At 35.2% G+C, this 15,669-nt stretch overlaps 1 protein-coding gene across 2 annotated transcripts in view; it reads right to left on the minus strand.

Annotated features, from left to right (window-relative positions):
* Positions 1-3,448: 3,448 nt before the first annotated feature.
* The window catches only part of LOC148873919 (Small GTP-binding protein), an 86,522-nt gene continuing 74,301 nt past the window's right edge, over positions 3,449-15,669 (minus strand). The window contains exons 13-22 of one of the 2 annotated variants that reach the window (XR_016104788.1): positions 14,305-14,385; positions 14,090-14,176; positions 13,058-13,129; positions 12,801-12,935; positions 12,629-12,702; positions 7,369-7,456; positions 6,530-6,612; positions 4,636-4,711; positions 4,364-4,404; positions 3,449-3,950 (exon numbers count right to left, since the gene is read on the minus strand). Coding sequence is in view for 1 of the 2 variants with exons in the window: in XM_088963638.1 (XP_088819764.1) it covers positions 3,855-3,950; positions 4,364-4,404; positions 4,636-4,711; positions 6,535-6,612; positions 7,369-7,456; positions 12,629-12,702; positions 12,801-12,935; positions 13,058-13,129; positions 14,090-14,176; positions 14,305-14,385 (828 nt within the window). In the remaining variant the exon portion in view is untranslated. The remainder of the gene's footprint in view (positions 3,951-4,363; positions 4,405-4,635; positions 4,712-6,529; positions 6,613-7,368; positions 7,457-12,628; positions 12,703-12,800; positions 12,936-13,057; positions 13,130-14,089; positions 14,177-14,304; positions 14,386-15,669) is intronic. The other variant, XM_088963638.1, reaches the window with a different exon arrangement.

A 15,669-nucleotide genomic window follows, 5' to 3' on the forward strand; every position in this document is an offset into this window, starting at 1 on the left:
TAAGGAATACTTTTTAAAAATTTGACAGAAGATTTAGCAAAGTTTGGGCACTAGCCAAAGGCTTTTGCAAGTTTTGTCAAATGTCTTTAATTTTCAAGCACGTCAGAATAGATGTATTTGCAAAAATAAGACAGTCATTTGTAAATTGCAAAATAAGTGCCTTTAGAAATCTTACACCCAATAGGGTTTCCTGATTCCTGAGACTCCCTTTCCAACTTCTTTGATAGATTTTCTACACATGGAACAAAAATGTATGGGGAAAAAGGATCTCTTGCCCGATCCCCCTATTTGGCTTAAATTCTCTAGTGGGACAACCGTTAATTAAAATCTGATAGGTCTCCATCTTAATACATTCCATAATCCAAGATATCCATTTCTCATGAAAACCAAATTTTCTAAGGACCTTTACAATGAAGTCCCACTCCAACTTTTTCCATGTCAATTTTGCAAACCATAATACCTGAGCTCCCATTTCTTTTCTTTATAGAATAAAATATTTCATAGGCAATGAGGATGTTATCATTAATTTTTCTATTTGGAACAAAAAACACTTAGAAAGATTTGTTTAAAATCACACACATTTTCCACTGTGAAAGAAAGATTTGACAACTTTACAAACTGTTTCTCCAACAATATTCCATATTTTTTCTTTTAAAATAGAGCATTTAACGACCTGGAGCTTTAAGGTCCTTGATTGTTTTAATAGCATCAAATATTTCTTCATTTGTAACTTCTTTAGTGATTAGCCTATTCCATTCCTCAGAAATACAATTTCTAATATAACTAATAAAATCATTTACTCCACTAGTTCCCTCATATTTGAATCTTTGCTCAAACTTGTCAGAGAAATAGTTGGATACAACCACCTGTTTATCAACCCAAGAGCCATTAATTTTCACCCCTATAATAATCCTATTCCTAGATCTTTTGATGGTGGTTGTAATGTAGAAAATTTCGTTATTTTTATCACCCATCTTAATCCAATTTATTCAAGATCTCTGAGCCTAGTATACCTCCTCACGAGCTAAGATCTTATCAAGCTATTTTTGGAGAGCACCCTCAAAATTTAATAATGCAACATTATCAAATTCCGTAGAGATCTTATTTTGGGCTTCCTCAATCCTATCCATTAAAATTTCCTTCATTATGAATATATCAATTAATTGATTTTTATTCCATTCATTTAAAGTTTTAACGAGGTTATTTCTTTTCCTAACAAATTGCATAGCTCTGGATCCATTTTCCTCTTTGTTTCAAGCTTGGCTCACTACATCATCATTATTTGGGTCTAAACACTGCATTGATTCAAACCAGAATGGTTTGGTACCCTAACTGATAGATAAATCAGTGTGGAAGAGATGGAGCGAGTGAACTGATGCTAAAAACGGTAAATTTATGAGATTTGCATTAGAAAACCTCCATGCTAAATTTATTTTTCCACGTAGATTGATTCCCTTTCATCTCCAAGTCCATAAGATGGCACTCAGATATGAAGTCATTAAAGGCACAGATCTGGCTAGGACAAACTTCTCCTCCCCTACTTTTGTTTTCAGTGGATATATAATTGTTTAAATCTCCAACAATACACCATGCAACCACAATATTTGAGGCAAATTTGCTAACCCATCTTCACATTTTTTTTTCGTTCATTTTTTATTTGGAGGGGCGTAAATAAATGTGCAAAACCAATAATTATTTGAAGAGTGCTCATTCACAAGAAAATGGGCCAATTGCATTGACTAAGATCCCATAAAATCCAAAGTTCCCCAGAGAAACCAATAGGACCAATGAGAACAAAATAATTCATATTAAAATGATCTAACAATATATATATATATATATATATATATATATATTGCATTTGTCTCCATCAAAAAGCAAATACTAGGTTTTTTTAATTCTAATGAGGTTAACAACATAGTGTTGCAACCGAGGCCTACCTGCCCCTCTTACATTCCAACTAAGTAGCTTTCATTCATTAGTGGTGGACTTTGCATCAAGACCCGTGTTGTTCCAGTCCTCCATCTACCTTGATGTTTTCATCATATTCTAGGGTATTCTGATCGTCCCAGTCCTCCATCTCATTCCCCTACATGGCTACATCCTCTCCATCATCATTGTCCTCACCCATACCGTGTCAGCCCATCACCTTCACAATCCTTCACTAATAGACATAACATACCCAACCCCTTTCTAGCCTTAAGGACAAAATCCAATCATTTCCTTTATTCATCTTTTTGGACTTCTTTACCTTCTTAATAGGCCCAACTCCGAACAGTCCCCTTCTCAATCTTGCAAACACCCTTGAAACCTGAATTGTCCAAAAACTTCTCTGATTTACAAGTAAAGCCGTATACTCTCTACAACCAAATCTTAACAAACAAGGATAGGAAAATGTTGTAAAAAATAGAATGTAACGTAAATTACTTATCCTCCCTAGAGTCTCAAGGTAATGGTCTTATTGGTGGATTGAAAAACTGATACGTATGACACACACGTATACATTGTGATATTGCGAACCTTGGGCTGTGTTTGGTTGCAATATAAATAAATTTGCACTGAAGCAAAACCATGGCAGTGCAAATGATTTGAGTGTAAACTCTGACCTATTTTTGTTTCAAAATTAGCTTATTTTGTTTGAGTGCAGCAAAAATGAAGTAAATTAAGACAGCAGAATAAGGTAAAATCCAAAACAAAATTAAACAAGAATTTGCATCTTTTACATTTGCACTCCCATGTATTTGTACTAGTACAAATAAAATTGCACAAAAACCAAACACAGCGTTGCATCCAAAACCCATCTTCAATTTCTGGAAGCTTATGAACCAAGTGCGTGTTTTCAGTTTGGTCAAATTGGATTTGGATTCTTGATTATAAATTTTTGTTCGAATTTAAAGTTTTTCAATTTCAGATTCCTGACATATTTGACTTAGGTTTACATACCCTGCACTCGTCTTCTTATTCTATTTCGTTGTTCATAGCTGAAACCACAGTACATTGGACTGTTATCATTACATTTACCGATACCAAAAGAGTTCCACATGCCACTTAGGTGATTTAACCCACCTCAGAGGCTCAGACCAGCCTAAGACTACCATTCAATAACACGATTACTTGGTGCATGTCAGTGAATCATGTCCTTATCTTTTCCACTGTAATGATATAATCCATTGGAAAAATTAGAGGTGAATCATCTATAAAAATAAAATTGAACCAACTTGTTTGATAAAATTAGGTAATAGAAAACCCAACTAAGCTATACTGCTACAGAAAGACTGCCAAAAGGAGAAATTGAGTGTTTAACAATAATGGCCTACATGTTAGGTGTTAAGATCATCATCGCTATGGTTCAAGTACATGAAGTATTATAATGTATATGTTTTGAACTTGAAGTACAATTTCAAAACAATATTAACAGATCAATGTGCAGCAGTGGAACCGAGATAAATTTGTGGCTAATTGAAATCCATCTGTATTAAAACCCAAAATTTTCATCCCTTACTCTAGAATACATGTCAGAGCAAACTTAAAAGATGTCCAAATCCTTGATGCCTGTGCACCAACCATGTAAGCTGGAAGTATCTACTAAACTCTCAGATGGCAGATAATTGAATTCTGAAGCATTAATCTGATGGAATTTCCAAGGGAATCACTCTGCTAAGCTCAAATTATTAGTCCTAAATACTTGCATTTTATCAAATATAGTAGCATTGAAACGGAAGCAACAAGCAGTTTATTCTGAAAATTGCATAGAACTAATTACATCTTCGTGGCCATAAAATTAGTCTTTCTCGAACTTTGACTATAATCTTGATTTGGTAATTTTGATACAGGAAATGGCTGGGGAGTAATGTCTATAGTACCTCTTTTTCTAATCTCAACACAGCCATGAAGGCTTCCTGAGGTACATCAACTTTACCTATTGCTTTCATCCTTTTCTTTCCTTCAGACTGATCAAAAGAAGACAAGAACAGTTATTGACAACTAAATACTATTTCCATATTAGCTAAGTAATATGTTTGGGTACAACGCTGACTATCATCATTCAGAACAATACACAAGCATGAAACAGGAGCACTAGGATTATATTAGCTTTGTTCTTCTGATTACTAAACCCAGCTGTAATTTGTGGTATGTTTTTAGGAGATTTTGGTAGGGGTAAGCACATGGTAGAGCTGACCATGATAACTTGCTGAAGCAAATTGCTCCTAATCTTTCATGGGTTTGATAAACAAGGACAAGGAGAAAGGGGCTGCATGATAGTTTTAGTAGGAAAGTTTCAAAATAGGATCTGTTCAGGAAACTATATCTCTATATCCAAAGGCTGGACCAAATATCATATAAAGTGTGTGAATGAGCATACCTGCTTCCTCAGTAATTTCTTTTTCCTTGTAATATCACCACCTACAAGAAATATAAATTAGTTTCGTGTTTTAAGGTAAGAAGAATCCACCTAAAATCAGTGCATCAATGATAAAATGCATATTTTGCAGAAAGAATATTACAGATACACCAACTTCTACGATGATATTGCAAATACCCCCAAAAAAGATCCTAATGTATCACGTAAACATTTTGAGATACTTCTAGCATGGGAAGATTGGTCTTGATGACCATTACACATTGTCCTCTTACCATAGCATTTGGCTAGAACATCTTTCCGGATTGCTGATAACGTCTCACTAGCAATCACCTTTGAACCTATGCATGCCTGTCATAAATATACACATTCATTAATAATGATAACCAGAAAAGATAATACAAGTATATCACAGATTCATACAATAATTAAATATATAAGATACAGTCCTGACCTTTAATTTTCCTTTCCACCAGAAGTAAATTTTGGTGTTAAAAAAAGAATAAAAAGAAAAACTAAATAAGCAGAAACCTGCTTGACTTAAGAAAGGGGTTTATTGGCTTCCTCCAAGAGTAAAGAGATCTTGAACTCTAATGGGATGCACGCCAATTGGAGTTTCTCTATTTCGTTTACACTTTACAGGAAAAAAAAAAAAGATAGATTTGAGGGCTCAAAGTTGTTTTTTGTTATGGTAGTAATGGTTTTAAAGAGAAACTTAATTTTCATTATATCTTTAATGATAATTTATAAAGCTTAAAGCTGTTTTTCTTGTGATAGTAACGTTTTCAATAATAACTTATTTTTGCCAGAAAAAAAAACATTTTCAATAAAAACAGTCCAGGTTTTACAGGTCAATATATTTTACTGGACAAGTTGACAGGCAAATATCAAGTTTATAAGGTTATCAGAGAAGCTTCAGGTGTTCCAGATCTACAAGGGTGCTAGGTGGAAGATTGAGTATTTATCAGGGTTACAAGAGAAGCTTATATAGAAAAAAGTGCAATGTCAGCATAATGTGGTGCAGAGATTATGAACAAGTTTTTCTATATTATCCTTATTTAATAAAAATTTCCTAACATGTGCAATGTACAACTAACACCATCTCTTGGACTTCCAATCTAGTTTCACTGAAATTGCAGCACATCAAAATCAATGTTTATAGGGAGAAACACAAGGTTCGGAGAACTAATTCTAGGTCATTTTATAAGAGCAAGGCTATATGCCAGGAAATGTAACATCAATAGCATTTAAGACCAGCATATGAATAAGTCAGTTTTGCATCATCTTTATCAAATAAAAGTTTCCTAGGATGTTACAAGTAACCTCATTTCTTGGATTTCCAAACTTATTTCACTGAAATAGTAGCATTTCAAAATCAGTGTTTATAGAATGGCGGACCAAAATGTTGGGAGAACTAATTCTGGGTTACTTTACAAAAGCACTACTAAATGTCATGAAACAAAACATGAATAACATTTAGATCACCATAAAATTAAGACCTTGATGGGAACAATAAGTTTTTAACTTCTTGGATTAGTTTCCAAGGTTTGCACTCGTAGGAAATCAAATAGAAAGAAATTTTCAAATATTTTTGTTGAGGCATTGCTGTTCTTGAGCTAAAGAAAACATTTTATTCATAAAACAGAAAGATACAAGGTTTTGGTGACAAGGGATATCACCCCACCACTTACATAAAAAGTTCTGGAGCTTATTATCTTAGTAAAAACCTATTGCTGGTTTTCCCTTATCAGCTTGATATCTTTTGGTCAAGAATTCAAATATATTTCATAGGAGCTTTGGTAGGGACATCTCATACTTTCTGATCGAATGGTTCATCTCAACTGTGATATAGATCCCACAGAAAGTAAATACCTGGTAAATTTCATCTTTGGCAGGAAATATTATGCTTATTAGAAACTGTACAAGTTATATAAGACAATTATGCATATAATCCAGAAGTAAACTGGATTAAAATTCGAAACATCTTAAACTAATAGCAACCCAAATATAAATCATAAAGCTTCCCAAAACTTCTCTGCAACTGAGCTTGACAACAGGTACTAGTTAATGATAAAAAAAGTATATTTTATATGGATACACGAGATTATTTTATGGATTTCAAAGATTTAGAGACTTCTAGTGCACAATCCATTAGAGGAAGAGATGAACCTTACTTGGATGGGTACTTTAAACATTTGCCTTGGTATAAGTTCCTTCAGTTTTTGTGTCAAAGCTCTTCCCACAGCATAAGCCTGCAAATTGATTCCATTGGTACAAAACATTGTTAACTTACATCATTTATATTATAAGCTACCTATATTATCATCCAATCATCATATAACTATCATTGTCATTTTTATAACATCAATAAGTAGCATCACATCTCTGCATCCAAGTCTGAGTTATGGGTGGTTATGTAGTCTAGCACAACTAAGCTCTCACCATCCCTTCTCTAGCCACAATATTTTCCATGGAATTTGCTGAAATTCATGTCCATTTGAACCAGATGCACACTCAAGAAGTCATAGCTCGTCTCTCTGTCAGACCCTTGATGGCATCTTTGACCGATCCAATAAAAAACTATAAATCACCTCAGCCTCCACCTGAACTCTTCCTATGAGTTCCCATAACTGTGCATCCATCATAAGTCTCTTAAAAATGATGTAAGAGCAATTCCTTCGATACAAGACAAGCACAAAATACTATGCTGTCTCCAGGCTAATAGGAAGAATATCTTTTAAATCACATTTTTCCTTGGGGAGTCACACACAAAGGCATCAAGAGCTCCACACACATCCATATCCTTATTTTGCAAAAGTCAAAATATAAAGCAAAACGCAAGTCTTATTGGATTCCTCATATCTTTTTTGTATACAAGATTTAGTAGCATCACCTAATTATCAATTCTTTGACAAAAGTGTTCAGTTTTCTATTGCACAAACGCAGAAAACACCTTATGTAGAATTAAACTGATGAACTAGGCAGCAGAAAAGAAAATTCATTATCACCTTGTCCTTGTGGACAATAGTGGCCAATGGTTCAACATGATCACCATTAATCTGAATATCCAGCTTTATCAATTCACTTTCCCTATACCTGGAAATTAAGCAAAGAAAAGAAAATCACAAATTAAACTTTGGTGGGAGGTATTTCAATAACATCTATTCTCATTAGATAAAAATCTGTTAGTAGCAGAAATTTCCAAAGGCACTTGAACTTTCAACCTCTAGATATGAGGACACTGAACATTAAGCAAAAACAGCACACACAACCATCAAGGTTGACCCAAGGGACAAATGGAGAAACAAATGCTGACCAGGCATTACTGTCCCAAATACAAATAGCGTGAAGGCAGGAGTGTGAAGACATGATGCAGTACAGGCTAGCCTAAAATCAAAGCACAAAAGCAGAAATAATTGGACAGCAACAGCATGTTCAGCAGTTTGAGAAAAATAAAATTTAAATCAAGAAGAATAAATTTACCTTTATGACGAAATGGAAAATATATGTAGATACACCCAAGGACCCGGGAGGCTAGGACATACTATAGGTACAAGCAGTGTTTTAAAAGCGCAAGGCACAAAAAAGCGCATGAGCCAATTTGCGCCTGAGGCACAAGGCGCAAGGTGAGGCACGCCTTTTTAAGAAAGGCGCAAAATTACAAAAAAAAAAGTCAGAAAATTCAAAAAAAAAGGCAAAATTTTTTTAAAAAATGCAAAAAATTCAAAAAATATTAAACAAAATATTAATAAAAAATATGAACTTAAATTTTAAAATAAATTATTTAAAAAACCTATTATCTAAAATTAAAATACATAAACATAACATGTAAAGTGTATTCAAATGAAAATTTAAAAATAAAATCAAACATTCAAAGCATTTTCAAGCATGTAAAACCCACAATCTCTTTTTTTCCTTAATTGCATTCTTCAAGTAGTTAATGTGATGTAAAACATATTGCTTCGGTAAGTGAGAGAAGTGAGTGAATCGAAGCGGCCTTGCTTCAAGGGGCGTGGTCCCCGGCCCAGCTGTTAGACTAAAAAAAAATGCAAAAAGGCGCATGCCTAGGTTGAAGCGCAAGGCGCATCAGTGCGCCTAGGACCTGGGAGGGGCGCATACCCCAAAATGCACCTCACCTATGTGCCTAGACGCGCCTTTTAAATCACTGATCTCGATTACTAGAGTATAAGGCCCCACATCAACTTTTGTTTGCTACAGCTCCGTTGTCCCCCATTCTAATGCGTGTTTTTGGGTGTCGTTGTTTTGTTCATGACTTGTCCCCTACTCGCGGTAAACTTGATCCTCATGCTATTCCTTGTGTTTCCTTCGCTACCCTTTATCTCAAAAGGGTTATTGTTGCTATGATCCTACCTCACGCAAGTACTATGTATCCGTAGATGTATCCTTCTTTGACAGTCAACCTTTCTTCTCGATTTCTCCTCAAGGGGAGAGTAGGGTTGAGGAGAAACACACCCAGGCTCAGACTCATTTACCTCATTTTCCTGATCCTCCTCTATTTCGTGTCTTTCTTTTCCGCCACAGGAGCCAGCAGAGTTCAAGAGCAGTGGAACTTGAAACTATGCAACCAATATCATCCGATTCTCCAGAGGTAGATCCTCCTCATCAACCAGGTACACTTGTTCCTATTGATATGCCTGAACCTCTCAATGTTGATTCCCCTGTCATTAATGATCTTGATGTTCCTATTGCTAAGAGAAAGGGTGTTAGATCCTATACTACTAATCATCCTATCTCTCACTTTGTGTCCTATGACCATATTTAACCTCTCAATGTTGATTCCCCTGTCATTAATGATCTTGATGTTCCTATTGCTAAGAGAAAGGGTGTTAGATCCTATACTACTAATCATCCTATCTCTCACTTTGTGTCCTATGACCATATTTAACCTTCATATCGTGCATTCCTCTCTTCCGTTGACAGTGTCTCTATTCCTAAGAATGAGGCAGAAGTTTTATCCAAACCTGAATGGACAGATGCAATGAAGGAATAAATTGATGCATTGCACAAAAATGACACTTGGGAGTTAGTGGATCTTCTTGAAGGGAAGGAACCAATGGGATGCAAGTGGGTGTTGACAGTGAAGCATAAGGCTTATGAAACTGTTGAAAGGTACAAGGCCAGATTGGTGGCAAAAGGTTTTACATAGGTATATGGAGTAGACTATGCAGAGACATTTGCTCCAGGATTCTTCTCTCATTGGCAACAAATCTTGACTGGGAACTTCACTAGTTGGACATTAAGAATGCTTTCTTGAATGGTGACTTAGAAGAGGAAGTGTACATAACTCAACCTCCAAGTTTTTGTGCCAAAGGTAGTGAGCAGAAGGTGTGCAGGTTAAACAAATCTTTATATGGGTTGAAACAATCACCTCGGGCCTGGTTTAGTAAGTTCCACTTAGCAGTTCACCAAATGGGGTTCAAACAATGCCAATTAGACCACACTCTGTTTGTGAAGAAAGGTGAAGGGAAAATTGTAGCTTTAATTGTGTATGTGGATGACATAGTTATCACAGGAGACTGGGAGACTGAAATACAGAAACTGAAGAAATTCTTAGCCACTCAATTTGAGGTGAAAGATCTAGGACCCTTACGTTATTTCCTTGGAATTGAAGTTGCCCACTCTCAAAAGGGCATCTTTAGTTCCCAACGGAAATATGTACTAGATCTACTAGAAGATACAGGCAAACTAGGGGTGAAACCAATTGACTTACCAATTGAACCTAACCATCAACTAGAAGACAGTCAGGGGTGAAACCAATTGACTTACCAATTGACTTGTAGGGAGACTCTTATTTTTGTCTATGATCAGGCCTAATATTGCTTATGCAATGGGTATCCTTAGTCAGTTCATGCACAACCCTAGGACAACTCACTTTGAAGCTGCAGAGAGGATCCTTAGATACCTCAAGAAGTTTCTAAGAGCTGGTTTGTTGTTCCAGAAACATGGCCATTTAAAGGTGGAAGTATATATTGATGCTGATTGGGTAGGGGCAGTCGATGACCAAAAGTCTACCAGTGGGTATTGTACCTTTGTAGGAGGAAACTTGGTCACCTGGAGAAGTAAGAAGCAAAGTGTGCTGGCTAGATCCAATGCTGAAGTAGAATACAGAGCTATGTCTCATGGAGTTGCTGAAATCATGTGGATAAGAAACCTGTTAGGTGAACTGGGTTTTGCAGTTAACACCCTATGTCACTCTATTGCGACAATAAAGCTACAATCAACATTGCTGCTAATCCAATCCTCTATGATAGGACGAAACACATTGAAATGGACAAGCATTTTATTAGAGAAAAACTTGTGAGTGGAGAAGTAAGAAGCAAAGTGTGCTGGCTAGATCCAATGCTGAAGTAGAATACAGAGCTATGTCTCATGGAGTTGCTGAAATCATGTGGATAAGAAACCTGTTAGGTGAACTGGGTTTTGCAGTTAACACCCCATGTCACTCTATTGCGACAATAAAGCTACAATCAACATTGCTGCTAATCCAATCCTCTATGATAGGACGAAACGCATTGAAATGGACAAGCATTTTATTAGAGAAAAACTTGTGAGTGGAGAAGTGTACACTCCATATATCAGCTCAGAAGAACAACTTGTTGACATCTTCACCAAGGGTCTTCATCATGTGTGGCATAATGATTTGTGTAACAAGTTGGGCATGATTGAAATCTATGCTACAACTTGAGGGGGAGTGTTGAAATAGTTTATTTAATTTCTTGTTTATTATTTTTTGTCTTGTTAGGGTCTGTTTGGTCAGTTTGAAGTCTTTTTTATTTTCTGTTATTGTACTTTATTTACAGCAGGGGCACAAGGGTCTTTTTCCCTTTTATTTTAGATGCCCTATAAATATTAATAGAATCTGAGCCGCCAGAACTATTCCATTGTCACCAATCTCTCTTCTTCTCTTCTACCTTCTCTCTTCTTCTCTTCCCTTCTCTCTCTTATTCCTAGTCGACTTTACTGTCAAGAGATTCAACTCATGACGGGTTAGCCAAGTTATATGCCCACCCTCTTAGAATTGTACAAGAGAGCCTTTTTATGCCTAGTCTCACTCCTTAATGGAAACACTTAGGCATGTATATATGAAATAATTTGCTTAGTTGAAAGAAACCTAACCGCACTATAAACCAAAACCAGATATTGGTACAACCACTTGCCTACATAATAATTTCTACTTGTTTACATATATAGATGTAACCCAAGAACCTAACATTATAATTTATGATCCAATGAAATACCTCATCTTTGGAGAGGGCTCGTTATTGACACGTGTCCATGAATCAACTCATGTTCGACTCTCCAAAATGTGTGTTGGACTTGGCTACGTTGCAAATTAGGCAGATTTACCAAAATGCTTGCCACATCAACTCTCAAAGCTTATTTATCCTCACTTTAAATGCCTATATGTAACAGTGGTCCAACCATTTAAACTATCTAATAGGGCACTCTAGAATTTGTATTTTCCCAACTTATATATAGCTTATAATCCATTGTTTATTAGATCTTTTCTAATCAATAATGGAATTAATAAAACAATAAAAAACAACTAGTGTGGTTACATGGCAAATAAGAAAAGGTTGTGACTTTTTTCTTTTTTGCTAGCAAGTTGTGAGTTTAAGTTGTAAATCATGAAAGTAATTTAACTATTTTGTGCTTGTATAGCCCAATGCATTTTAAGAATAATATTAAAAAATTACAACATTTAATAAAATATTATTTATGTGAGATGTGTCCAGAAATCCAAGCTTTTTGGGTTCATCCAAGGACACCAGACATGTGTCAGATTTTGACTCCCATGCCCGAGTCCATGCAACACTATGAGATACAAAAATATGGAACTAAAGCCAAAGATAATAGATAACATATGCTCCATTCTATAGGTTAAGGTGGTTAAATTACATATGTTTAGCACAAAGGTTTCGCATGTATAAGTGCTTTGTGTGATTCTTCCATCTTTGTTTCCTCAAACATGCAACCTAATACAACACGAATATGAAACTAAAATAATTGCTAACATGCTAATTGACACCTCAAAAGAGAGAGAAACTACAAAAAAAAAAACAGTTTTCATAAATATTGTAGAAGACGATATTTTAATAACTCGTATCTTTGACTAAAATTATAAGTAGCATTCCAATTAAGGAACTTTCCATGCTATCTGTAAATCTAAATTGCATGTTTGAATTATAAAATTTTCCTTATTAAGCCAGGAAGAATTGATATTGTGCAATCAAAACTAGTACTTACCCAACAAAGGAGTACTCCATGCTAGCATAGCCCTTACTTCGGGACTTCAGTTGATCAAAGAAGTCCCCAACCATCTATTTTACAAATCAATGGAACATATAAATGTAAAGCAAACAATATTTCCAAATACAAAACAACAACAATAACAAATTGTACAAAGACAAAAGCTTGCCTCTGATAGTGGCAATTCATAGGTGATTGATGCTCTATTCTCAGTGATGTATTTCATTTCCTTAAATTCACCTCTTCGATCTTGAGCCAGCTCCATAAGAGGACCGATATAATCTTTTGGTGTGAGCATTTCAATCTATAAAATCAACTAAAAGTCAACTAATAGTTTTTAATAACCAAATTTCCAAACCAGCATTTATAGTTAGTAGATAATCAAACAAGTCTAGAGAAAAATTGGTTTTAAGTAGAACAAATAACCTTAACAAACGGCTCCTCTATCGACCTCCTCTTACCAGGTTCAGGAAGTAAAGATGGATTTGAGCATTCAACCTGAATCAAGCAAATACTTTTTAAGAAATTTTCTTGTATAGTTCATAGTTAATAAAGCTATCTATTCACTATTGCACATCTCATAAGAATAGTGCTAAAAATATCATGATGAGCACTGAAGGCAAAACCATAAACATCACTTTTAATTGAATATACAAAGAAAACAAAAAAGGAATATGAATATTAATCATCAAAAAGTAAAACAAAATACAATTATTCTTTAAAATGCATTGATCTAGTCATAATATGACTGCATGTATTAAGGCTATACCTGGTTTTGCCATTTGATTTTCACATGTTTAGGTACTGAAGTTAAAATGTGAAAAAGCCTAATTGAGCTAACTTAATCAAAAAATCGGTTCAATGCCTTCACAAGGATTTCAATGAATAGTAGTTATGAAGATGGAACCAAGGTTCTCTTGAAAAGACAAGAGAGAAGTAAACAGACATTTGTTATTAATCAACAAAATTAAATTGATGATACAATAAAAGTAACTTTGGCACTATATTATCTGGACACAGCAAGGACACTGCTGGATACAGTATCAGAAATGAATTTTACACAAAAATTGAAGTATCCAACAAGATACGGAACTCTTGTACAGGTGTCCAGTTATCATATCTGTATTCTGAAAGCTCTTTCTCTTTCCCATTAAGCACTGATATGATATTCGCCATTTTAGCAGGTACTAAGTAATATAGGGATTTTTTCGTGGATAAACTAAACTAAAGAACTACAAGAAAATAGTTTATCCTATGGCTTAGATTCATGAAAGGACCAAAAATATGCCAAACAAAAAAAAAAAAAAGGTTTATCATGAAAAGCACCACAAATACATTTAGGTTGCTGAATATATTAGAAGATAGTCAACAATCATTCTGCATGAACCAGGCCATAAAATACTCAAGAAATGAAAATTCCATAGCAACAGAGACAGTAAAGGTTTGAGAAGAAATTACAGTATCACCATTTACACAATCCACTCTGTAAACAACACTTGGAGCAGTAGTTATCAGGGTCAAGTTGTATTCCCTCTCAAGCCTTTCCTGAAAGGTGGAAGTACATCAGGAAAAACTCAGTTTAGATTTCCAACAAGCTTGGATATTGCAACTAACCTAGGAACAGCATAGATGGCAAAAAAACAATACAGAGGAACAGTTGGAAGTATGTATACCTGGACAATTTCCATATGAAGAAGGCCTAAGAACCCACACCGGAAGCCAAAACCCATAGCACTTGAGGTCTCTGGCTCAAACTGCAAAGTTGACCTAGTGAGAGTGAGACCAATATGTAACACTAATCCCATATTGTATAGCAACTTAAAAATTAGCACCAAGTGTTTTCTGGACTCTGAATGGCTAAACCTACCCAAATTCAACTAGAAACAGAAAATAAAAGGCCAACATCTCCTATTCAAGGCACTACAGTGTTATCTGCACAGTGCTGAGACATTTAGTCACCCTTAATCTTAGCCATGTAGCATATGTTAAAGCATTGCATTCCATAGTTTCTAGTTCACTTTACCTCTAGTCAACAATTTCATGTGAAACGTAATTTGAGAGGTAAACAAAGCTATTAGATATAATTGGGGGATATCTTGACATTATATATGGTGAAGTGATATACTGTAGCAGTGCAGTATAATAATATTGTTCATGTTATATTGAATATAAGAAGGTAGGCTATCCAGAGAATATCCCCTGCTTCTTTCTCAAATTTTTTTTCCTCTTTCTTCCTCATATTTCTCTTCTTCTCAATCATTTTTCTCTCAACTGTGATTCCAAGTTGGTAACAGAACCATTTTTTCCTTAATGTGATAGACTTGATGTCTGGACTTTGTGACAGTCATCATGGTACCTTGATGACATCATCACTGTACAGATGTCAAATGGAAAAGTAGGGTGCTTATAGATCTTGATAGATGAGTAACTGTTGGTGCTATTGGACATTTTTTCATGACTTATTGAAGCATCTTGACCATTTTTGGATTGTTTCCTTGAAAACTCAAAAAAAAAAAAAAAAAAATCAGGAAACAACCTTCTTGTCAATGGAGCAGTCAAGAGAGATTTGTTTTGAATGAGATTGGTAGATCCTATTTTGCCTAACATTGGGATCATCCAGAAGTGATCTCATGCTTTTTGGCTGAGTTAGGAGCCTTTAGTGGTCTGATTTGTAGACCACATTTACTGCCCGGCCCATGTTCTTAAAAGAGATGAGTGGCTCTATGGGAATTATGATGAACATCTGTAGTACTCACCAACAGTTCCGGACTTATTTTCTGGTGTGTTTTAAGTGCTATCAGACCAAGTGATGCTCATGTGTGGACCACAGAAGGCCTGATAAACCTATATTGAGGTAATAAGGCTACGATAAGTATTGCTCACAATCCAGCACAACATAACAGAACAAAACACATTGAGGTGGACAGGCATTTTATTAGAGAAAAGGTTGCCTTCAAGGATATCTGTTTAACTTTTGTGCGAATAGTGGTCAAATTGCACATATTCTTACAGAAGTTGAGGTGGACAGGCATTTTATT

Source organism: Nelumbo lutea, chromosome 1 (assembly GCF_056320005.1).
Source record: "Nelumbo lutea isolate HS-2025 chromosome 1, American lotus-T2T, whole genome shotgun sequence".
Lineage (NCBI taxonomy): Eukaryota > Viridiplantae > Streptophyta > Magnoliopsida > Proteales > Nelumbonaceae > Nelumbo > Nelumbo lutea.